The following is a 24,095-nucleotide window of genomic DNA, read 5'->3' as shown; positions in this document are numbered from 1 at the left end:
TGCACCCCCACTCCCCCATATCCTTCTGCCACTCCAGCTCTCTGATTATGAACAGCCTGCAGAAGAAACATTTTGGGGGCGCAGGGAACTGAACTTTGAAAATTGGTGTAAATCCATCCATTGGATCCACCTGTAGCTGTGCCACATGATTATAGTAAAATGGATTTTTTTTTTAATTGTCATTTCCCCACTCGTTTATCAAATCATTTGACTAGATTCCTATAGAGTTCTTCACTGATAATACCACTTCATTATCAATTGCACCTGTTGTAATTGCATAATATTTTTTGTACCCATACATTTAGCACCTTTTTGTCACACGAGTGTATGCAGCTCCTTCTGAATTGGCATTGTGATCAAAATTTCCCCACTAGTCCCTTCAGCAGTCGTTGAAAAGGTGACGGTCTTTTTATTTTTTAATTATTGTGCGGCAATGCAACAGGATGCAGCCAGAGGCAACTATGACTGTGACCAATTGATCACAGAATTGATTCCCTGGTGGTTGCTGAGAGCAGAAAACCTGGAGGTATTGTAGGGGATGAGCAGGCAAGGAGAAGCTGAGTTTTTCATTGACTCTGCACTGTTTGCACAGCACCTGATGCAGGCAGAATTTGGCAGTCGCCAGCGGATATAATTACCCAAAGCTGAGAAAAGAAGACTTGGATTTATATGCGCCTTTCGCAACCACTGGTCGTCTCAAAGCGCTTTACAGCCAATGAAGTGCTTTACAGCCAATGAAGTGCTTTTTGGAGTGTAGTTACTGTTGTAATATAGGAAATGCGGCAGCCAATTTGCGCACTGTAAGCTCCACAAACAGCAATGTGATAATGACCAGATAATCTGTTTTTTATTATGTCGGTGGAGGGATAAAAATTGGCCAGGACGCTGAGGGATAACTCCTGCTTTTCATCAAAATAGTGCCATGGGATCTTTTACATCCACCTGAGAGCAGACGGGGCCTCGGTTTAATGTCTCATCCGATAGATGGCACCCCCGACAGTGCAGCACTCCCTCAGCACTGCACTGGAGCGCCGGCCTAGATTTCTTTTTGTGCTCAAATCCCTGGAGTGGGACTTGAACGCACAACCTTCTGACTCAAGCGATTGTGCTACCCACGGAGTTACAGCTGCCACCGATGTTTCAAAACCCCTAACGTCACTGTATTGCACAAAGTCTGGAGTCTTGAAATTTTGGGAGTAGCATTTCCCATTACTCCACTACTATTCCCAAGGAACTTTCTCCTTGGCCAACCATGCTGACATGCCTGGTACTCCCATGCTCTTCACTCCCGATGGGAGGTGCGACAGACGCCTGATTAAAGATGTTCAGACAAGTGATGCATTCCAGCAACTGTCAGGCCATCTCTCGGGTGATTTACTGAGTTGACATATCCAGTGGGGAGTGTCTCACGCTGGAAGCGCTTATGGGAATTTTGGAGCATGCACTGGCCACGACTTTCTCTTTACTAGAACGAAGGGATGAGAGATCGTTGGAAACATACACCCAAATTTCTGATGCATGCTTCCAACTGGCAAGGTAAGGCTCTCCCCGGGAAAATTATCTCTCTTTCTCCCTCCCCCCACCTCTCAACACCGCCAAGTGTTACCTCCGTCTTGAGCATTGAGTGAGATCCAGTTTGGAGAAGTATTCCCAGAATTCTTTTTGCTCAGAATCGCCAGAGGTGTTTCAAAGTATTTTTGCCTCTCCCAGGACATTACACAGCTGCTGCTGCTGGGTGAGAGCATCGAGAGTCATGATGCTTAGTTGCAATATGACTTAATGGGATCGGCTCGATGGATCAGCTATCTTTGTTGTATGTGCGAGGGAAATTGCGCTGATCCTGATCCTGCCCTCATTCGACGTCTGGGCACATGTGCTTCCAGTGTGGATCACTGGACAGTGATCAGGATCAGTAGTTGTTTCCTCCCTAACTGAGAAGCTCTGAGGCCTGTTGTAATTCCACCATTACAACTTAAATTGAGTTGGTTATCCTGTCATAGAGCAAGGGTCAAAATGCTAACTTCCATAAACTACATTTTCCAGGTGCTTCACCATTGCACAGATCCTAACAAGGATACTCTATTTAAAAAGTAATTTGTAGAATAGTAATTTTACCATAGAGTTAAGTATTAACCTTAAATTTATGAAGGTGTTAAATCCTCACCCTGCCTCGCCACCGGTCTGCCCTCCTCTGCCTTGGCCGGGGAATCCAATCTTTTTTTAAGCTGAGAAACCAAAGCCTATTGTGCAGAACACTACCAAGGTTGCGACAATTAAGCAAGAGGGTGCGGTAAATCAAGAAGTAATGATTATGCAAAGATCACCGTAGGCGAAGCCGTCAGAAGAAGGGAAGAGCAAGATGACAATAGATGATTATTGGCAATATTAACCCACTTGAATTTCATTGGGTTCATTGCCATGCAAGAAACAACTATTGTGCTGGGAAATTTCCAAAAACCTCTACACACAGTCCACATCGTGAATATATTAATAATGTATCATGCTTTTAGAACTAAAAGAACATTTCTCTTCTCTCTGCTCAGGGTCGAAACCTTGCTGATCTACGCCGCAGCCAGTCTAGAGGTACCTTTAGCATCAGCACTACTCTGCGACTGGGAAAACAGATTCTTGAAGCAATAGAAAGTATTCACACTGTGGGCTTCCTTCACAGGGACATCAAACCTGTAAGTAATTCACGGGGCAGTTAAAGCGGCTTTTCCTCGTGTTCCTTAGAATCAAAAACAAATTAGATTGCCTAATTTCTTCAATTCTTATCAAATTGGTATAAAATCATGCAATCTGAGAAGTTTGTAGGAATGTTTGCAACCTAAAGAAAGGCTTTCATTTATGTAGTGCCTTTCACAACATCAGGAGGTCCCAAGGCTCTTTACAGCCAATGAAGTACTTTTGACGTGTAATCACTGTTGTAATGTAGGAAACGCGGCAGCCAATTTACACATAGCAGGGTCCCACAAACAGCAATGCGATGATGACCAGATAATCTGATTTTGTTTTGTGATGTTGATTGAGGGATAAATATTGACCCGAACGTCACTGAGAACTCCCCTGTTCTTTGAAATAGTGCACTGAGATCTTTTACCTACCCCTGAAAGGGCAGATGGGGCGGGGCCTTGGTTTAACAACTCATCCGGAAGATGATACCTCTGACAGTGCAGCACTCCCTTGGTACAGCACTGGAATGTCGGCCTAGATTATGTGCTTAATTCTCTGGAGTGGGGCTTGAAACCACAACCTTCTGATGTGGAGCTGAGAGGGTTACCCACTGAGCCAAAGCAGACATCATGTTAACTAGAGGTAATAAAATTGTAAGTTATCAGAAAACTATTGAAGCTGTTTTCATGAGGCAATCGGATGCATTTTTGGAAAGAAGGGATTGAGGGATATGCTGAGGGAAGTAATAGAGTGGAGTTGACCTATGCATGGAGCAGGCTGATTTTTTTTTGTTCTTGGAAAATTTTGCCTGCTGACCTAATGGTGGTAATATTTATTGTGCAACCTCTTTCCAAGTAGCTGAGAGTCCAAGCTTTTTGTCTTCATGGACCATTTAATGCATACTACATGAAATTTCATATTACACTGCTGTTGGCTGTTGTTTTGTTCTCCGTTAACTGGAGGCTTGGAAAAAGGCATCTTCCAAATGTTGCAAGAATAATTTTAATTCAATCAAGTTGTCAGATATATATTACAGAAAAATAGGGTATGAATGTTGTAATGCAATCTTGATCTTCAACTGATGTCCATAACCCACTCATAAGTTTGATCTTCTAGTTGACCTGGTAGGAGGCCGATCATTCAGTCACTATGCCCCTATCCTCACCAAAGGCAGTCCCTTATATCGAGGATGACTTGCTTCCACGCCAAAAAGGAATGAGTTCACAGGTGTTTCAATGAAGGACCTAATATTCCACATCCCGAACTACATCCTGAAGGGTGGAAGATGCCTATGCTTGGATTTTTTTTAAACGAGTGGTGGCCGTTGCACACCAGCCACCCCATGCTCTGGAATTTTCTACCCAAATCACGTTACATTGCGGAAAGAAAATTCTTGGGTTCAAAGTCTTTTTAAAAACTCCGTATTGTTTTGTTGCTTTTCTATTGGGGCGATTGAAGTGCTTGGGCTGCCAGTTCTCAACCCGTGGGTCTCCTGAAGCTGGCGGTAACATCCAAAATAAACTTGCTGCATTGGCTAAGCCCAGTGGGCTGGGGTAACCTGCTTTACCGCATCTCCCAGGCCATTGGCATCAGCGGATCCAGCACCTTTAGTGTTTCAGACTGTCCGAGATCCATGTCTTGGGAGTTAGGGGCCCTGGCACCCGCTAATCCCAAAATTAGAACTACTCTAGACAGTGCCAGCTGTGGCTCAGTGAGTCAGAAGGTTGTGGGTTCAAGTCTGACTCCAGAATCCTGAGTATGTAAATCTAGGCTGACACTCCAATGGAGTGCTGAGCTGTCTTTCGGGTGAGATGCTAAACAGAGGTCCTGTCTGCCCCCTCAGGTGGGTGTAAAAGATCCCATGGCACTATTTCGAAGAAGAGCAGGGGAGTTATCCCTGATGTCCTGGCCAATATTTATCCCTCAATCAACATATCAAAAACAGATTGTCTGGTCATTATCACATTGCTGTTTGTGGGAGCTTGCTGTGCGCAAATTGGCTGCCGCGTTTCCCACATTACAACAGTGACGACACTTACTACACTTCAAACGTACTTCATTGTAAAGCTCTTTGAGACGTCTGGTGGTCGTGAAAGGCGCTGTATAAATCCAAGTCTTTTTTTAGACTGCCTTTTGCTTCTTCCCTCCCCCGCAAAATGTTTTCTTCTGTTTTCATGACGTGAGATCTATTTAACTTGAGTGCTATATAAAACAGTATCACGTGTCAACCAGGGTTGAGCTGTTTACTTCACTCCCTGCTATCCATCTATGAATATTATGTAATTTATTTCTCAACCGGCATTATTAAAAGACAGTGTACCCGGTGATGTATCTCATTGTTGTGGGACCATGCTGTGCGTAAAATGGCTGCTGCACTTCCTATATTACAACAGTGACTACACTTCGACAGTACTTTAAAGAGCTTTGGGACGTCCTGAGGTCATAAAGTGCTGTATTAAGGCAAGTCTTTCTTTCTAATTATGAAGGTGGGTTGATTGAGTGATTTCTGTCAATTTGTTCACTAAAACAGGAAAAATGTTCTTTTTTATTTTCAGTCAAACTTTGCAATGGGCCGCTTTCCTAGCACCTGTAGAAAGTGTTTCATGCTGGACTTTGGTTTGGCGCGACAATTCACAAATTCCTGTGGAGACGTTAGACCTGTAAGTATTCTATCTTGTTACAGGTTCTTAAGTTGAATTGAACATAATGTTGGGAACAGTTCGGTGATGCAGTAGCTTATAGCCCTGCTCTTTTCACCTTTAACACCTGGATTTAAATTTGCCTTTTTAAAGTTTGTGTTTGTGAAACAGGATGAAACTATCTCAACTCGATTCTAAAGCAGGCAGGGCCGCTGCATAGACTTGGCCACAATTTGATACAACTGACTCTCAGTCAAAGAAGTTAACCAGATGGCTTATGTGGGAAATAAATTTGCTTTGGTGCAGTAGGGCTGCATTTCTACGGTTAGGGATATTGAAAATTGTAGTGGAAAAGTTGAGTTGCATTGTTCAGGCAGAGTAGAAGGGAGCTTTATGCTTTATTTTGCATGTAGCGATGGCATGTTTCAGAAGTTGTCACTTTACATTAATTTATGGTGTGACGTTATTTTTTAATGATTTAAATGGATACAAGCGGACAAAAAGGGTGTGAAAGCACCATCAAGCCTGGTCCATCCAGACAACAATGCAACTCGTACAACAATGCAACTCGTACACCATTCTCCTACCCCAACGATGCGCTCAAGAAATGAGCAAAATGGAAAAAAAAACAGTAGTCCATTCAGGAAAAGCTCTGGGAAATTCCTCTTCGGCTTCTTAAGGCAATAAAGCAAACTCCAGAAGATTCTGTTCGCCTGTAACTCCTCAACGTTACAGCTAACTAACAATTTAGTCTTTTCAACTGGAAATGTCCCCTTCACTCACGAATATGTCCCTGTTAAAGGACTGTGGTGACACCTTGCCCACTGCATGTTGTGGCAGATTGTTCCAGAGAGCAATGACGCTGCAAAAGGAAATGCTCCCTGGATTCTAAGCTGACCTTTTGTCTGCAGATTTTTTAGACACCCTATCAATCTTAAATAACCTACCTGACCAATCCCTTCATCTTTTTAAAAACCTTAATCATATCCCTTCCAACCTTGCGTTTCTCCAAAGTAAATAACTCTTGACTCCTAGATGTGTATCCTGATTGATAAGGGTTCTAAGGTTAAGACACCTTTCAACAACAACAACTTGCATTTATATAGCACCTTTAACGTAGTGAAATGTCCCAAGGCATTATGAGACAAAACATTTGACACCGAGCCGCAAGGAGAAATTAGGACATGAGGTAGGTTTTAAGACGCGTCTTTAAGGAGGAAAGGGAGGCAGAGAGGTTTAAGCAGGGAATTCCAGAGCTTAGGGCCTAGGCAACAGCAGGCACGGCCACCAATGGCTGAGTGATTATAATCAAGAATGCTCGAGGGCGGGGGGGGGGAAGGAGGTTAGAGATATATGGGGGGGGGGGGAAGGAGGTTAGAGAGATATGGGGGGGTGGGGAAGGAGGTTAGAGAGATATGGGGGGGGGTGGAAGGAGGTTAGAGAGATATGGGGGGGTGGGGAAGGAGGTTAGAGAGATATGGGGGGGGGGGTGGAAGGAGGTTAGAGAGATATGGGTGGGGGGAAGGCGGTTAGAGAGATGGGGGGGGGGGGGAAGGAGGTTAGAGAGATATGGGGGGGAGGGGAAGGAGGTTAGAGAGATGGGGGGAGGGGAAGGAGGTTAGAGAGATATGGGGGGGGAGGAGGTTAGAGAGATATGGGGGGGGAGGAGGTTAGAGAGATATGGGGGGGGGGAGGAGGTTAGAGAGATATGGGGGGGGGAGGAGGAGGGAAGGGGAAGGAGGTTAGAGAGATATGGGGGATGGAGGAGGTTGGAGAGATATGGGGGGGGGAGGAGGTTAGAGAGATATGGGGGGGGGAGGAGGTTAGAGAGATATGGGGGGGGGAGGAGGTTAGAGAGATATGGGGGGGGGGGGAGGAGGGAAGGGGAAGGAGGTTAGAGAGATATGGGGGATGGAGGAGGTTGGAGAGATATGGGGGGGGGTGAAGGAGGTTAGGGAGATATGGGGGGGGGGGGAGAGGGAAGGAGGTTAGGGAGATATGGGGGTGGGGAAGGAGGTTAGGGAGATATGGGGGGGGGAGGAGGGAAGGAGGTTAGCGAGATATGGGGGGGTGGTGTGGAGGAGATTAGGGAGATATGGGGGGGTGGGGGGGGATGAAGGAGGTTAGGGAGATGGGGAGGGCCGAGGTCATGGAGGGATTTGAAAACAAAGATGAGAATTTTGAAATCGTGGCGCTGCTTAACCAGGAGCCAATGATGTATATGAGGACCAAAACTAGACATGGTACTCCAAATGCAAACATACCAGAGACTTTGGGATGTTGTTTTATAAATGCAAGTACAGATTGAACCTATCCAGTCCGGGACTGTTTGATCCGGCAACCTCCCTGGTTTGGCATCATTCCTGGCAGGGGCCCGCGGCCCGCACTGTGTCCTGGGGCTGACTGCTCCTCCTCTCTCCGCTGCCACCGCCTCTCCCTCTGCAGTTGGGCCGGCACGCTGTGTCTTGGAGTCAGCCGCGCGCTCTCTTTTCTCTCTCTCCCTCTCCCTCTCTCTCTCGCTCTCTCTCTCTTTTCCCCCCCCCCCCCCCCCCGGGTTGGCGCAGAGAGAGAGGGAGTGAGGTGCTGGGCCCGAAATGCTGCGCAATAGGCTTCTGTGCAGCGCATGCGTAGAACGCCGCTGGGTTGTTCTGCAGCATTTCGGGCCCAGTTTTGATTGGTGCGCCTCTCCGCGCCAAACCAACCGGGGGTGGGGAAGCACTGCAGGTGGTGGGGAGAGGAGCAGCAGCCAGCTCCAGGTCAGCAGTACCCGGTAAGTCTGGGGGTCAGCGTGACCACCTGTGGTCCGGGAAATTCTCTGGTCTGGCACCGATCAGGTCCCGAGGGTGCCGGACTGGAGAGGTTCAACCTGTTTGTATTTTATAATTTTGGTTTTGCATGCTGTGGTTCTATCTAGACAACCTAAAACCATATCTGCTTTCAATATAACCAACTCTCACTGTACAGTAATAAGTGATCATCTGTTATCCCCGGGTCTCTTCCTGGATCTATTAACTTTAACAGGTACTCGCGCATGGTATAAATATGTTGAAGAGCTTTCTAACTCCAAGTGTCCAAATTAAAAGCTATATGTCACACATTGGCCCATTTACCTAACGTGTCTACCCAGCCTGTAACCTATGGATTTGATTTGAATTGTTAACTCCATGGATATTTTTGTGTCAGTGAATTGCGGATAGTTCCATCTCAGCCCTCCATTAAAGTAACCATGGAAATGATGCATACCAGTGGTGACAGTGCAGAGGCATGTGGAACTCCACCCATGGCAAGATCCCAATCTAATCCACTCTCCTTAATAACAACTCTTTGCTTACATGGTTTCAACCAACTTTTGACTAACCTCAGGATGTTGAGGAAAGGTTTGAAAACTGTTTTTTGTTTTAATCTGTAATAAATAGAATTTTTTGACAAGCAAATTATATTTACTGTGATTTTGATGGTATTTTAATAAATGTTTTGTATTCTCATTAAAACATAGTAGTTAGTGATGAGCATTGCTTTGAACTTAATAACGTACTAGATTAAATTAGGCAACATTAGACTTTGTGAAACACCATGTTGGTAGAATAACTGATTTAATTGTGTTACTATGGCCAAGAAATTATGCATCTCAAAATGTGTAACTTGTTATGAAATGATTCGATTTACATCATGAGAAATAATACTATAGTTTTTCAAGCCTGTGTTGAAACTGAAGAAGCCTCTTGCATTTAATATTTTTGGTCTTTGGTTAACATTCCCATGAGATGGAGCAGGAATTTGGAGTAAATCTTTCAACTGTAATGGTTAAAGAAAGTCGCTTGCTCATTACTTTACCTTTTGCAAATGTTGGCTAACTGATCCAATATTATGCTGCTGTAGCACAGGTGACTCTCTTTCTTTCTCTGGTAATGGAAGTAAAAGGTTTTGTGGTCTTTCGGAAGTTGACATTTGGAGTTGATGGAGATGTACTGTTGAAACTGAAACCTGTCGTGTGATTTCCAGTAGAAAGCTGTGGTTGGCAATCTTCCTTTGGGTGGAAATTTAAATGTAGGGTTAAGCAAAAGTCTTTAGATTTCTCACATTTGCTCCTCCATTTCTGCTATCAATGTTGTGCTTTTTATAAAACAAAAGAAGTTGAAATATTGATTGCGGGGTAATGTTACTGAAGAATGGGTCTATAGCATTAAATATTAATCCAGATATGCGTCTGGTGATATTTCATACTTAAATGCTGATCTTAGACTATTTTCTTATCGTGAGGTTGCTTTTTGCTTGGGAAATAAATGCCAGAAACTATAAGGACATAATTTAGTTTATACCAACTCTGTTTGATTTTACTTTGCAGTATGTTCCATCAAAAGGACAGATTTTGTGGTTCGAAACTGTCTCTCGCTTAAGAAATGGGATTTGTTTCTGTTCCTTTCCTAACTACCTCCCACCATAACCCCTGAGACATGTTTCACTAATCTCCTGAAGGCACACATGTCTAATGAGATATTGTTTTACTGGTTCCAGCTGCTCCCTAATAATCAGCACAAAACGGGCTATACTCAATGTGTGAGCCTGTAATTCAGCACTGTTTGACAGTCCATGCTACTAAATGATGACAGAAGGATGGATTGTGAGAAATATAAAGTTCACACTAAGTACGGTACCAGTTTAGGAACATTAACAGGAGAGAATATGCATATTGTATGAGCTGCAATTTCCTCCTCTTAAACATTGGACAGATGGAAACCATCGTCTATGGCCCACCACCGATTCCATCTCCTTCCCCGGCCATTGTCTCTGCTGAACCAGCGTCCCCGCTCTGAGCTTCCAACCCTGTATATGTTCCATCACAAGGACCGACTACCTCCACCTACGTAACATTGCCCTTGCCTCAGCCAACCTATCACTGAAACCCTCATCCATGTCTTCGTCACCTCCAGACTCAACTATTCCAATGCTTCCTCTTGACCAGCGCCTCATTTTCCAGCCTCTAAACTTCAGCTCAATCAAAACGCTGGTGTCACTTTCTTATCCAGTACCAGATCCTCCTCTCGTATCACCACATCCTTGCTGACCTTCATTGGCTCCCAGTCCCCCGATGCCTCCAGTTTCAAAATTCTCCTTTGTGTTTAAGTCCCTTCATGGGATTCTGATATCTGTAACCTCCTCCAGCCCTACAATCCTCCCAGTACATTCTGTTCCTTTGATTCTGGCATCTTGGGCATCCCTCTTCCCTTCACCCCACCAAGGGCGGCCGTGCCTTGCCCCGGAATTATCTCCCCGCGCTCCTCCACTTCACTCTCCCCCTTTTCAGGTCCTCTCTGCCCAAGCTCCTATGTCCATTTTTCCTGATTACTTCTTTGTGAAGCACCTGGGGAAGATTTTCTATGCTAAAGGTGCTATTTTAATGCAAATTATTGTGTTTCATTCTACATCTAACCGAATTGGTGCTGACGCTGGGAATCTAGAATTGTTCCATAAGTTGTAAAAACTGTTGGACAGGAAAAGGCCACTCGGCCCATTGGATTTGTCCCTCCTGTACCTTGACTTTCACAGCTCAGCATCCAACCGTATTTTGAATGAATGCAATTTTTTATTTACTACCTCACCTGCCATTTACTGGTCAGGTGGCCAGAGCAGTGGCAAATGGAATTTAATTCAGAGAAGTGTGAGGTGATGCATTTTGGGAAGGTTAATAAGGAAAGGGTATACACATTAAGCGGTAGGCCACTTAATAGTGTAGATGAACAAAGGGGCCTTTGAGTGCTTGTCCACAGATCTCGGAAAGTAGCAGGTCAGGTGGCTAAGAAGGCATATGGAATGCTTGCCTTTATTGGCCGGGGCATAGAATATAAGAGCAGGGAGGCTATGCTTAAATTGTATAATACTTTGGTTAGGCCACAGCTGGAGTACTGCGTGTAGATCTGGTTGCCGTATTATAGGAAGGACGTGATTGCACTCGAGAGGGTGCAGAGGAGATTTACTAGGATGCTGCCGAGAAAGGAGAATCTTAGTTATGAGGACAGATTGGATAGGCTGTGTTTGTTCTTATTGGAACAGAGGAGGTTCAAAGGAGACCTCATTGAGGTGTACAAAATATTGAGGGGCCTGGACATAGTGACTAGTAAGGGCTTATTTCCGTTGGTGGAGGGGTCTATTACGAGGGGGCATAGTTTTAAGGTGATTGGTGGAAGGTTTAGAGGGGATTTGAGGGGGAGCTTCTTTACGCAGAGGGTTGTGGGTATCTGGAACTCATTGCCTGGAAGAGTGGTGGATGCAGAAACCCTCACCACTAACAAGAGGTGGTTGGATGGGCACTTAAAGTGCCGTAACCTGCAGGGTTACGGACCTAGACCTGGTAATTGGCCTTTTGGACGGAGCAGATATAATGGTGAGTACTACAGGGAATAGAATACGGCCAGGGTTATCTCCTGGACTAGTTTCGATCGCCTGGATGGGTCGGAGAGGAATTTTCCCAGATTTTTTTTCTCTCTCTAAATTGGCCTGGGTTTTTATCTGTTTTTTTTTGTCTCTCCCAGGAGATCACATGGCTCCGGTTGGGGTGGAGTGTAGAATGTTTCAGTATAAGCAGTGTCGCAGTTGTGTGAGGCAGACTAGTTGGGCTGGGTGCTCTTTGCCTTTCCATCATTGTTCATAGGTTTATATGTAACCTTTAGGACTGCTGACCAAGAGACGTGTTTTGTCGGCCGGTGCTGACACAATGGGCCAGAATGGCGGCCTCCTGCGCTGTAAATTTCTGTGTTTCTATTTTTGCCACACTTTGAATAATTACAAAATTGCCCGAAAATCAATTTTGGGTTTAGTTTTCACTGATTTTACATTGGCATCCTTTGGTCCAGTTGGCTTGGCTTACTTTGAAGTAATGTCTGGGTTTACCTTACCGCTAACATTTAATATTTTACAAACCTTGATGAGGCCCGCACCTCTCCCACCCCCACCGGACTGCATTCTGTCCAGACTGTAGAACTTGAACTTCCCTGTTCTTTCTTCTGTTTCCTGCACATGGAATTAGGACTACTGCTCATAGAGAGGATAAGCTCCAACATCAATTGTTTGGGCTGAATGACCTGACTCCGTGTTGTACTTTCTATATAATTCTTTCCTTACAGCTCATCCCCTTTATACTTGGCTCTTTACTATCTACAATGCATGTACATCTTTTGGGTGGCATGGTAACTAGAATCGAGCATAGCAGTCCATGTGGTCTGGCCAATGCATTGTAAAACCTTATGAGGTCTGTTTCAGTTCCCAGAGCTGACATCCCTCAATCTAATGAGCATAAAAGATTACCCAACTGTTTGATGGGAAATAAATAATAAGTATTGAACCATAATTGTATCCCTATGCAGTTATTTGTACAAAGTCAGTATCCAACATTTTCACTGTTTGTGAATGATTGTGAGCTTTCCCTTTCTTTATTAACAAATATATTTCAGACTTGGAACGAACTAGCGTCATTGCTGTAATTATTGCGGTTATTTCAGCAAGTTGTATTGCACCAGGCATGTGATCTTTCATTGTATAATTCCTGTGCTGTGCAGCAGTTCATTGGACTCCATATGAGTTATATAAAAAGATTATATCCTCTGACAAACAGAAGTGTTGTTTTGCCACATTTAACCAAGCAAGGAGAATTATTTTGGGGGGGTGGGGTGGGAGGACTCACATGATGTGATGGCTAACTGAGCAGATGTGTTTTTTTTTATAAAAGAAAATCACAGTTCTGTTGAAATGATATGGATGATGGTGGTAGTGACTTTGGACAATAGCGGCAGTGCGACGGAACCTTCAATCCTTACTGAATCATGCCAGGTACAGCACAGATGGCAGCCATTTGGTGATTGCACCAGTCTTGGTGCCAGCTCTTCAGCTAGAATGCCTCTAATCCCTGAAACGCTTTCTTTTTTTTCTCCCTCTAGTTTTAAATAATGCTAATGTGTGGTGTGGTGGAGAAAATGTTCTATCGCTGCAGATAAATGGGGGTGATGTGACCTTGATTTGGAACAAGAGTAATTAGCTTTTCAGTCTACATATGGCTTTCTTTCCACAAAGGGACCTTGTAAAGCATATCCTAATCTGCGATGTAAGGTATTTATTTACTGTGTGTTTCCCTGTGGTGCCAATAACCTAAAAGCAGGATTCTCTGAACAAACCGAAGGCTAATCATATTCATATCTAGTGCTGCTCTGCAGAAATTGATCCATCTAATTCAGGATTATTAATCCACAAATGGATTTGGGGAGCTATTATTCTTCTGGACCGCCACTCTGTTTGTACAATCCCCTTACAATATATTGTGCTGTTTCCATTTGTTTCAGCAGCAGTGTGTGTAGTAATCAGTCACATGTTCCAATATAGATGTGTGACTGGCAAGTCAATGTCGCAAGGATGCTTGTTGGAAATATTTGTAAGGTTGTGTTTAATGCAGCATTCAAAATAAAAACACACCCCATCAAATGCTGCAGTAATCATCTGTTATGTACTCGAGTCAGGGTGTCCAGCAGGCATTGTGCTGTGGTTGTGCAATTTAATGTCTCCTGGAAATAGCAATGTATAATGATGCAATTGCTGATGGTGTCAGTTGACAGGATTGTCTTCTTCTAGCTGTCCCTCGTGCGTTTGTTTCCTAACGTTGTTATTCCGACCCAAGAAATCTTCACTGTGATGCTGGGGAGGCATTCCAGGAATATAAGCCATTTTAACCATAACCTTGCAGAATATACTTTACCTTGACTGTATTTTCACTCAGGGTTCTATTTTGATGACCAGTAATTCTATAGACCGTTTGCTATCCTTTAATTATCCCCCTTTTATCCTGCCCTGTATAATGGGCATTGAGCTCTCAATGCCTGTCACTGATGCTGTATATCCCAGGGTACATGGTAAAAGTGCATGTCAAGCAAGCAGAAATTACCTTCAAAATTATCCTGTGCAATTTAGTGTAGATAGCAGGAAACGGAGCCTCTACTCATAATTAATGCAATGTGAGGTTTAACTCTTCCGCTCTGACTAAACCATTTTGCTTCATATTGAATTAGCCTCAAAATTACCTGAAACATTTTTTTAATTTAAAGTTTTGACAACTGTGCATCAACATTTTTACAGTGGTTTAAATATTCCTGTTTTCAATGGGAGAAATAATTGTAAATGCTTTTATTCATTTTCTTGCTGGATTTCATGGTCAATCAAAAGATGATATGATTAACAAACACTAAAGAAAGAAAGACTTGGATTTATAAAGTGTCTTTCATGACCCTGTCTCAAAGCGCTTTACAGCCAATGCAGTACTTTTGGAGTGTAGTTACCGTTGTAATGTGGGAAACGGGGCAGCCAATTTGCGCACAAGCAAGCTCCCACAAACTGCAATGTGATAATGACCAGATTATTTTTTTTTTAACATTGAGGGATAAATATTGGCCAGGACAGTGGGGATAACCCGCCTGCTTTTCTTTGAAATAGTGCCATGGATCTTTTACGTACACTTGAGAGCGCAGCCATCTCATCTGAAAGACGGCACCTCTGACAGTGCAGCACTCTCTCAGCACTGCACTGGAGTGTCAGCCTAGATTTTTTTTTTGTGCTCAAGTCTCGAGTGGGACTTGAATCCACAACCTTCTGACTCGGAGGAGAGAGCGCTACTCAGAGCCACAGCTGACACAATGAAACTTTATCTAGTACAAGGATGTTGCTCACATTGCTCACCAATATAATCCTTTTTCCTACTTCTCTCAGTACTTGATTTGTGCTGGAGAAACTTGGCTTGACACTTGTATAGTGCATAAACTAGTATTTTGCCTTGAGTGAATGGGAAGCACTGTTTTCCACCTTGCATGTTCATGATTTAGTGACTGGGTTTCCTTGAGGGTAACACAGATTCTAGCATGGTACTCTCTCAAAAATGCCCTATGATCACCTGCTGGTGAGAGTAGCATTTTACAACATAGGAACACATGAAGTATGGAACATGAAAATGAGTTGTTCCATTTGATCCACAGACCATATTTAACCTGGCAAAATAATGCACTCAGTTCAGCTAATTCAACAATCGTAGCCAAAACCTCATGTAGCTCTACAATTTATTTTCCCTACTCCAACCCCCAAGACAATCTGGAAAAATTATAGGAATCAATCCAGCACTATTATCCATGCTATGGATCCAATGAGTACCCAGTGTTGTCCTCATCATTTCCAGATCATCTATAGCATAACCAGATGCAGAGGAGTGCTCCCTCTTCTGAGTTTCGCCCCCCCCCCCCCCAAATCCAGGAGCGAGAGATGGAAGACCAGCAGGAAGAGCACTGCAAGGAAGGTAGTGCAGGGGTCCCCTGTGGTCATCCCCCTGCAAAACAGATACACCGTTTTGAGTACTGTTGGGGGGGATGACTCATCAGGGGAGGGCAGCAGCAGCCAAGTTCATGGCACCGTGGCTGGCTCTGCTGCACAGGAGGGCAAGAAAAAGAGTGGGAGCGCGATAGTGATAGGGGATTCAATGGTGAGGGGAATAGATAGGCGTTTCTGTGGCCGCAACCGAGACTCCAGGATGGTATGTTGCCTCCCTGGTGCAAGGGTCAAGGATGTCTCGGAGCGGGTGCAGGACATTCTGAAATGGGAGGGAGAACAGCCAGTTGTCGTGGTGCACATTGGTACCAATGACATAGGTTTAAAAAAAAGGGATGAGGTCCTACGAAACGAATTTAAGGAGCTAGGAGCTAAATTAAAATATAGGACCTCAAAAATAGTAATCTCGGGATTGCTACCAGTGCCACGTGCTAGTCAGAGTAGGAATCGCAGGATGGCGCAGATGCATACGTGGCTTGAGCAGTGGTGCAGCAGGGAGGGATTCAAATTCCTGGGGCATTGGAACCGGTTCTGGGAGAGATGGGATCAGTACAAACCGGACGGTCTGCACCTGGGCAGGACCGGAACCAATGTCCTAGGGGGAGTGTTTGCTAGTGCTGTTGGGGAGGAGTTAAACTAATATGGCAGGGGGATGGGAACCAATGCAGGGAGACAGAGGGAGACAAAAGGGAGGCAGAGGCAGGAGACGGAGGGGAGATGGGGAGGGGTGGGGGGCGGAGAGGCCCGGGGTGGGGAACAGGAAGGGCCACTGTGCGGCAGAATTCTAAAAGGACAAAGGGTGTTTAAAAAAAACAAGCCTGAAGGCTTTGTGTCTTAATGCAAGGAGTATCTGCAATAAGGTGGATGAATTAACTGTGCAAATAGATGTTAACAAATATGATGTGATTGGGATTACGGAGACGTGGCTCCAGGATGATCAGGGCTGGGAACTCAACATCCAGGGGTATTCAACATTCAGGAAGGATAGAATAAAAGGAAAAGGAGGTGGGGTAGCATTGCTGGTTAAAGAGGAGATTAATGCAATAGTTAGGAAAGACATTAGCTTGGATGATGTGGAATCTATATGGGTAGAGCTGCAGAACACCAAAGGGCAAAAAACGTTAGTGGGAGTTATGTACAGACCTCCAAACAGTAGTAGTGATGTTGGGGAGGGCATCAAACAGGAAATTAGGGGTGCATGCAATTAAGGTGCAGCAGTTATAATGGGTGACTTTAATATGCAAATAGATTGGGCTAGCCAAACTGGAAGCAATACGGTGGAGGAGGATTTCCTGGAGTGCATAAGGGATGGTTTTCGAGACCAATATGTCGAGGAACCAACTAGGGGGGAGGCCATCTTCGACTGGGTGTTGTGTAATGAGAGAGGACTAATTAGCAATCTCATTGTGCGAGGCCCCTTGGGGAAGAGTGACCATAATATGGTGGAATTCTGCATTAGGATGGAGAATGATAGTTAATTCAGAGACCATGGTCCAGAACTTAAAGAAGGGTAACTTTGAAGGTATGAGGCGTGAATTGGCTAGGATAGATTGGCGAATGATACTGAAGGGGTTGACTGTGGATGGGCAATGGCAGACATTTAGAGGCCGCATGGATGAATTACAACAATTGTACATTCCTGTCTGGCGTAAAAATAAAAAAGGGAAGGTGGCTCAACCGTGGCTATCTAGGGAAATCAAGGATAGTATTAAAGCCAAGGAAGTGGCATACAAATTGGCCAGAAATAGCAGCGAACCTGGGGACTGGGAGAAATTTAGAACTCAGCAGAGGAGGACAAAGGGTTTGATTAGGGCAGGGAAAATGGAGTACGAGAAGAAGCTTGCAGGGAACATTAAGGCGGATTGCAAAAGTTTCTATAGGTATGTAAAGAGAAAAAGGTTAGTAAAGACAAACGTAGCTCCCCTGCAGTCAGAATCAGGGGAAGTCATAACGGGGAACAAAGAAATGGCAGACCAATTGAACAAGTACTTTGGTTCAGTATTCACGAAGGAGGACACAAACAACCTTCCGGATATAAAAGGGGTCAGAGGGTCTAGTAGGGAGGAGGAACTGAGGGAAATCTTTATTAGTCGGGAAATTGTGTTGGGGAAATTGATGGGATTGAAGGCCGATAAATCCCCAGGGCCTGATGGACTGCATCCCAGAGTACTTAAGGAGGTGGCCTTGGAAATAGCGGATGCATTGACAGTCATTTTCCAACATTCCATTGACTCTGGATCAGTTCCTATCAAGTGGAGGGTAGCCAATGTAACCCCACTTTTTAAAAAAAGGAGGGAGAGAGAAAACAGGGAATTATAGACCGGTCAGCCTGACATCAGTAGTGGGTAAAATGATGGAATCAATTATTAAGGATGTCATAGCAGCGCATTTAGAAAATGGGAACATGATAGGTCCAAGTCAGCATGGATTTGTGAAAGGGAAATCATGCTTGACAAATCTTCTGGAATTTTCTGAGGATGTTTCCAGTAAAGTGGACAAAGGAGAACCAGTTGATGTATATTTGGACTTTCAGAAGGCTTTCGACAAGGTCCCACACAAGAGATTAATGTGCAAAGTTAAAGCACATGGGATTGGGGGTAGTGTGCTGACGTGGATTGAGAACTGGTTGTCAGACAGGAAGCAAAGAGTAGGAGTAAATGGGTACTTTTCAGAATGGCAGGCAGTGACTAGTGGGGTACCGCAAGGTTCTGTGCTGGGGCCCCAGCTGTTTACATTGTACATTAATGATTTAGACGAGGGGATTAAATGTAGTATCTCCAAATTTGCGGATGACACTAAGTTGGGTGGCAGTGTGAGCTGCGAGGAGGATGCTATGAGGCTGCAGAGCGACTTGGATAGGTTAGGTGAGTGGGCAAATGCGTGGCAGATGAAGTATAATGTGGATAAATGTGAGGTTATCCACTTTGGTGGTAAAAACAGAGAGACGGACTATTATCTGAATGGTGACAGATTAGGAAAAGGGAAGGTGCAACGAGACCTGGGTGTCATGGTACATCAGTCATTGAAGGTTGGCATGCAGGTACAGCAGGCGGTTAAGAAAGCAAATGGCATGTTGGCCTTCATAGCGAGGGGATTTGAGTACAGGGGCAGGGAGGTGTTGCTACAGTTGTACAGGGCCTTGGTGAGGCCACACCTGGAGTATTGTGTACAATTTTGGTCTCCTAACTTGAGGAAGGTTATTCTTGCTATTGAGGGAGTGCAGCGAAGCTTCACCAGACTGATTCCCGGGATGTTGGGACTGACCTATCAAGAAAGACTGGATCAACTGGGCTTGTATTCACGAGTTCAGAAGAATGAGAGGGGACCTCATAGAAACGTTTAAAATTCTGACGGGTTTAGACAGGTTAGATGCAGGAAGAATGTTCCCAATGTTGGGGAAGTCCAGAACCAGGGGTCACAGTCTAAGGATAAGGGGTAAGCCATTTAGGACCGAGATGAGGAGAGACTTCTTCACCCAGAGAGTGGTGAACCTGTGGAATTCTCTGCCACAGAAAGTGGTTGGGGCCAATTCACTAAATATATTCAAAAGGGAGTTAGATGAAGTCCTTACTACTAGGGGGATCAAGGGGTATGGCGAGAAAGTAGGAAGGGGGTATTGAAGTTTCATGTTCAGCCATGAACTCATTGAATGGCGGTGCAGGCTAGAAGGGCTGAATGGCCTACTCCTGCACCTATTTTATATGTTTCTATGAAACAACAGTAAACCTGACCACCTCTGCTCCCCAGTTGCCCCCAAAATCCCAAAAACATCAACTGTATTTCTAACATTATTATACACTGCAGTTGTTAAGAAGAATACTGCTCAATTGAGCCCAGTGTCCCTCGCATCTATTATCCGTACTTAGGATCTCCACTGCATCTGTAGTTTTTCTTTCCCAGGAAATGATGTCTTTACCGCCCCGGATCACCAGTCTACCATTAAACGGTCTGACTCCTAACCAGCTCCCCTAAGAATCATAGAATGGTTCATAGGCAGTCCCTCGGAATCGAGGAAGACTTGCTTCCACTCCCAAAGTGAGTTCTTTGATGGCTGAACAGTTTGATACGAGCTACAGACCCTGTTACAGGTGGGACAGACATTCGTTGAGGGAAGGGGTCGGTGGGCCTGGTTTGCCACGCGCTCCTTCCGCTGTCTGAGCTTGGCCTCTTCATGCTCTTTTCATTGAGACTCGAAGAGCTCAACGCCCCCCCGGATGTACTTTCTCCACCTCGGGCAGTCTTCGGCCAGGGTCTCCCAGGTGTCAGTGGTGATGTCGCACTTTACCAGGGAAGCTTTCTCCTGTCCTCCTTTGGCTCGTTTACCATGAAGGAGCTCTGCATAAAGCATTTGCTTAGGGAGTCTCGTATCTGGCATGCGAACTATGTGGCCTGCCCAGCGAAGCTGATCGAGTGTGGTCAGTACTTCAATACTGGAGATGTTAGCCTGGTCGAGGACACTGATGTTGGTGCTCCTGTCCTCTCAGGGGATTTGCAGGATCTTGCGGAGACATCGTTGGTGATATATCTTCAGTGACTTGAGGTGCCCTCTATACATCGTCCATGCCTCAGATCCATACAGGAGGGTGGGTATTACTACAGCTCAGTAGACCATGAGCTTGGTGGTAGATTTGAGGGCCTGGTCTTCAAACACTCTCTCTTCCTCAGACGGCTAAAGGCTGCACTGGAGGCGATGTTGAATCTCCGCATCAATGTCTGCCTTTGTTAAGAGGCTTCCGAGATATGGGAAATGGTCCACGTTGTCCAGGGCCACGCCGTGGATCTTGATGATTGGAGGGCAGTGCTGAGCGGAGGTGACAGGCTGGTGGAGGACCTTTATCTTACGGATGTTAAGCGTAAGGCCCATGCTTTCATATGCCTCAGTGAATGCATTGACTGAATTCTGGAGTGCAGCCTCTGAATGTGCTCAGACGCAGGCGTCATCCGCATACTGCACCCCAACGACAAAGGTTGGGGTGATCTTGGACCTGGCCTGGAGGCGGTGTAGATTAAACAGCTTTCCACTGGTTCTGTAGTTTAGTTCCACTCCAGCGGGGAGCTTGTTGATTGTGAGGTGGAGCATGGCGACCGAGGAAGATTAAGAGGAGGGTTGGAGCGATGATTCAGCCCTGTTTGACCCCGGTCCAGACGTGGATTGGGTCTGTAATGGATCCGATGGTAAGGATCACGGCCTGCATGTCATCGTGAAGCAGGCGAAGGATGTTGACAAACTTTTGGGGGCATCCGAAACGGAGGAGGCCGCTCCATAGACCCTTACGGTTGACAGTGTTAAAGGCTTTTGTAAGATCGAAAAAGGCCATGTATAAGGGCTGGCGCTGCTCCCTGCATTTTTCCTGCAACTGTTGTGCTGTAAAGATCATGTCTGTTGTGCCCCGTCGGGGACGAAATCCGAATTGTGATTGCGGGAGGAGCTCATCGGCCTCGGAGAAGACGATTGAGGAGCACTCTAACGATAACTTTCCCAGTGGCTGATAGGGAGATTCCCCTGTAGTTGCCGCAGTTGGACTTGTCCCCTTTTTTAAAAAAAAATGGTCACAATCACTGCATCTGAGATCTCCCGGCATGCTCTCCTCCCTCCAGATGAGAGAGATGAGGTCATGTATCCACGCCAACAGCGCCTCTCCGTCATAATTTCGTGCCTCAGCAGAGATTCCATCTGCACCTGTACCCTTGTTATTCTTGAGCTGTTTTATGGCTTTGCCTACCTCGTGCAACGTTGGAGTTTCACTGAGTTGGTGGCGGGTTGCATGCTGCGGGATGGAGTAGAGAACACTCGAGTCAAAGGCAGAGTCTCAATTGAGGAGATCTTCAAAGTGCTCCTTCCATCGGGCCCTGACAGCCTCGGTGTCCTTGATGAGTGTTTCCCCTTTCTTGGCCAGGAGTGTGGGGTGGGGCCTTGGGAGTTTGGACCATAGGTGGAAGTCACTTTGGAAGTCACCTTCCTAATGCCTGTCCCCCAACCAAGACTCGGGCCATCTCCCATCACTGGTGCTACTCGATGCCGAGCTTGCGACCAATACTTTGCTGTATCGGGACCAAGTTTCGGGCCGCGCCGGACCTGGATGCCCGTTTTCCGCGCCACAAAGTGCGCCTAAAAAAACCTTCCATATTCTCCGGCTTCCCTGGCGGAGATGGGGCATGGCACAGCATGAGCTGTGGGAGGCGGAGCCAGGTACCCCCCCCCATCTCCGCGACCAAGGACCCGACGCCACCTACCTACCGACCTGTAAATCCAGCCCGAAGTCTTGTGCCGGGCCCGGCCCCCCCCTCTCGCGCTCACGCTCTCTCGCGCTCACGCTCTCTCGCGCTCTCGCGCTCTCGCTCTCTCGCTCTCTCTCGCTCTCTCTCGCTCTCTCTCGCTCTCTCTCGCTCTCGTGCTCTCTCTCGCTCTCTCGTGCTCTCTCGTGCTCTCTCGTGCTCTCTCGTGCTCTCTCGTGCTCTCTCGTGCTCTCTCGTGCTCTCTCGTGCTCTCTCGTGCTCTCTCGTGCTCTCTCGTGCTCTCTCGTGCTCTCTCGTGCTCTCTCGTGCTCTCTCGTGCTCTCTCGTGCTCTCTCGTGCTCTCTCGTGCTCTCTTCGTGCTCTCTTCGTGCTCTCTCTCTCTCTCTCGCTCTCTCGCGCTCGCGCTCTCTCTCGCGCTCTCGCTCTCTCTCTCGCGCGCTCTCTCTCTCTCTCTCTCTCTCTCTCGCGCTCTCGCGCTCACGCTCTCTCGCTCTCTCTCGCTCTCTCTCGCTCTCTCTCGCTCTCTCTCGCTCTCTCTCGCTCTCTCTCGCTCTCTCTCGTGCTCTCTCGTGCTCTCTCGTGCTCTCTCGTGCTCTCTCGTGCTCTCTCGTGCTCTCTCGTGCTCTCTCGTGCTCTCTCGTGCTCTCTCGTGCTCTCTCGTGCTCTCTCGTGCTCTCTCGTGCTCTCTCGTGCTCTCTCGTGCTCTCTCGTGCTCTCTCGTGCTCTCTCGTGCTCTCTCGTGCTCTCTTCGTGCTCTCTTCGTGCTCTCTCTCTCTCTCGCGCTCGCGCTCTCTCTCGCGCTCTCGCTCTCTCTCTCTCTCTCTCTCTCTCTCTCTCTCTCGCGCGCTCTCTCTCTCTCTCTCTCTCTCGCGCGCTCGCTCTCGCTCTCGCTCGCGCTCTCTCGCTCGCGCGCGCTCGCTCTCTCGCACTCACTCTCTCTTTCGCGCTCGCTCTCCCGCGCCCGCTCTCTCCTCTCCCGAGAACGGCGCAGCCCAGACCTGGACGCCCGTTTTCCGTGCCAAAAAGTGCGCCTAAAAAAACTCATTCTCCGGCTCCCTGCAGGTCCTCTGGAGCTGGGCGCGGCGCAGCGTGAGCTGTGGGAGGCGGAGCCAGGCACCCCCCCCCCCCCCATCTCGGCGACCCAGGACCCGACGCCACCTACTTGTAAATCCAGCCCGAAGTCTTGGGCCGGGCCCAGGCTCTCTCTCGCGCGCGCTCGCTCTCTCTCTCTCTCGCGCTCGCTCTCTCTCTCTCGCGCTCGCTCTCTCTCTCTCTCGCGCTCGCTCGCGCTCTCTCTCTCGCGCTCGCGCTCGCGCTCTCTCTCTCTCTCTCGCGCTCGCTCTCTCTCTCTCTCGCGCTCGCTCTCTCTCTCTCTCTCGCGCTCGCTCTCTCTCTCTCTCGCGCTCGCTCTCTCTCTCTCTCTCGCGCTCGCTCTCTCTCTCTCTCGCGCTCGCTCTCTCTCTCTCTCGCGCTCGCTCTCTCTCTCTCTCGCGCTCGCTCTCTCTCTCTCTCTCGCGCTCGCTCTCTCTCTCTCTCTCGCGCTCGCGCTCTCTCTCTCTCTCGCGCTCGCTCTCTCTCTCTCTCGCGCTCGCTCTCTCTCTCTCTCGCGCTCGCTCTCTCTCTCTCGCGCGTCGCTCTCTCTCTCGCGCGCTCGCTCTCTCTCTCTCGCGCGCTCGCTCTCTCTCTCTCTCTCCGCTCGCTCTCTCTCTCTCCTCTCTCTCGCGCGCTCGCTCTCTCTCTCTCGCGCTCGCTCTCTCTCTCTCGCGCTCGCTCTCTCTCTCTCTCTCGCGCTCGCTCTCTCTCTCTCTCGCGCGCTCGCTCTCTCTCTCTCTCGCGCGCTCGCTCTCTCTCTCTCTCGCGCGCTCGCTCTCTCTCTCTCTCGCGCTCGCTCTCTCTCTCTCCGCGCTCGCTCTCTCTCTCTCGCGCTCGCTCTCTCTCTCTCGCGCGCTCGCTCTCTCTCTCTCTCTCTCGCGCTCTCTCTCTCTCTCTCTCGCGCGCTCGCTCTCTCTCTCTCTCGCGCGCTCGCTCTCTCTCTCTCTCGCGCGCGCTCTCTCTCTCTCTCGCGCGCCTCCTTCTCTCTCTCTCTCGCGCGCTCGCTCTCTCTCTCTCGCGCCGCTCTCTCTCTTCTCGCTCGCGCTCGCTCTCTTTCGCGCGCTGCTCTCCCGTGCCCGCTCTCTCCTCTCCCTAGAACGGCGC

General features: G+C 47.1%; 1 protein-coding gene across 3 annotated transcripts in view; it reads left to right on the top strand.

The window, feature by feature from the left end:
- Positions 1–24,095, top strand: part of LOC139263127 (tau-tubulin kinase 2-like) — a 269,673-nt gene that overhangs the window by 126,722 nt on the left and 118,856 nt on the right. For 2 of the 3 annotated variants that reach the window (XM_070878715.1, XM_070878714.1), the window contains exons 5-6: positions 2,544–2,684; positions 5,229–5,333. In XM_070878715.1, the coding sequence (XP_070734816.1) occupies positions 2,544–2,684; positions 5,229–5,333 (246 nt within the window). Of the gene's footprint in view, positions 1–2,543; positions 2,685–5,023; positions 5,134–5,228; positions 5,334–24,095 lie in introns of those variants that run through there. The other variant, XM_070878716.1, reaches the window with a different exon arrangement.

The sequence above is a fragment of the Pristiophorus japonicus genome, chromosome 4 (assembly GCF_044704955.1).
Source record: "Pristiophorus japonicus isolate sPriJap1 chromosome 4, sPriJap1.hap1, whole genome shotgun sequence".
NCBI lineage: Eukaryota > Metazoa > Chordata > Chondrichthyes > Pristiophoridae > Pristiophorus > Pristiophorus japonicus.
The sequence above is the reverse complement of the archived record's forward strand: the minus strand, read 5'-3'. Positions and strand labels throughout refer to the sequence as shown.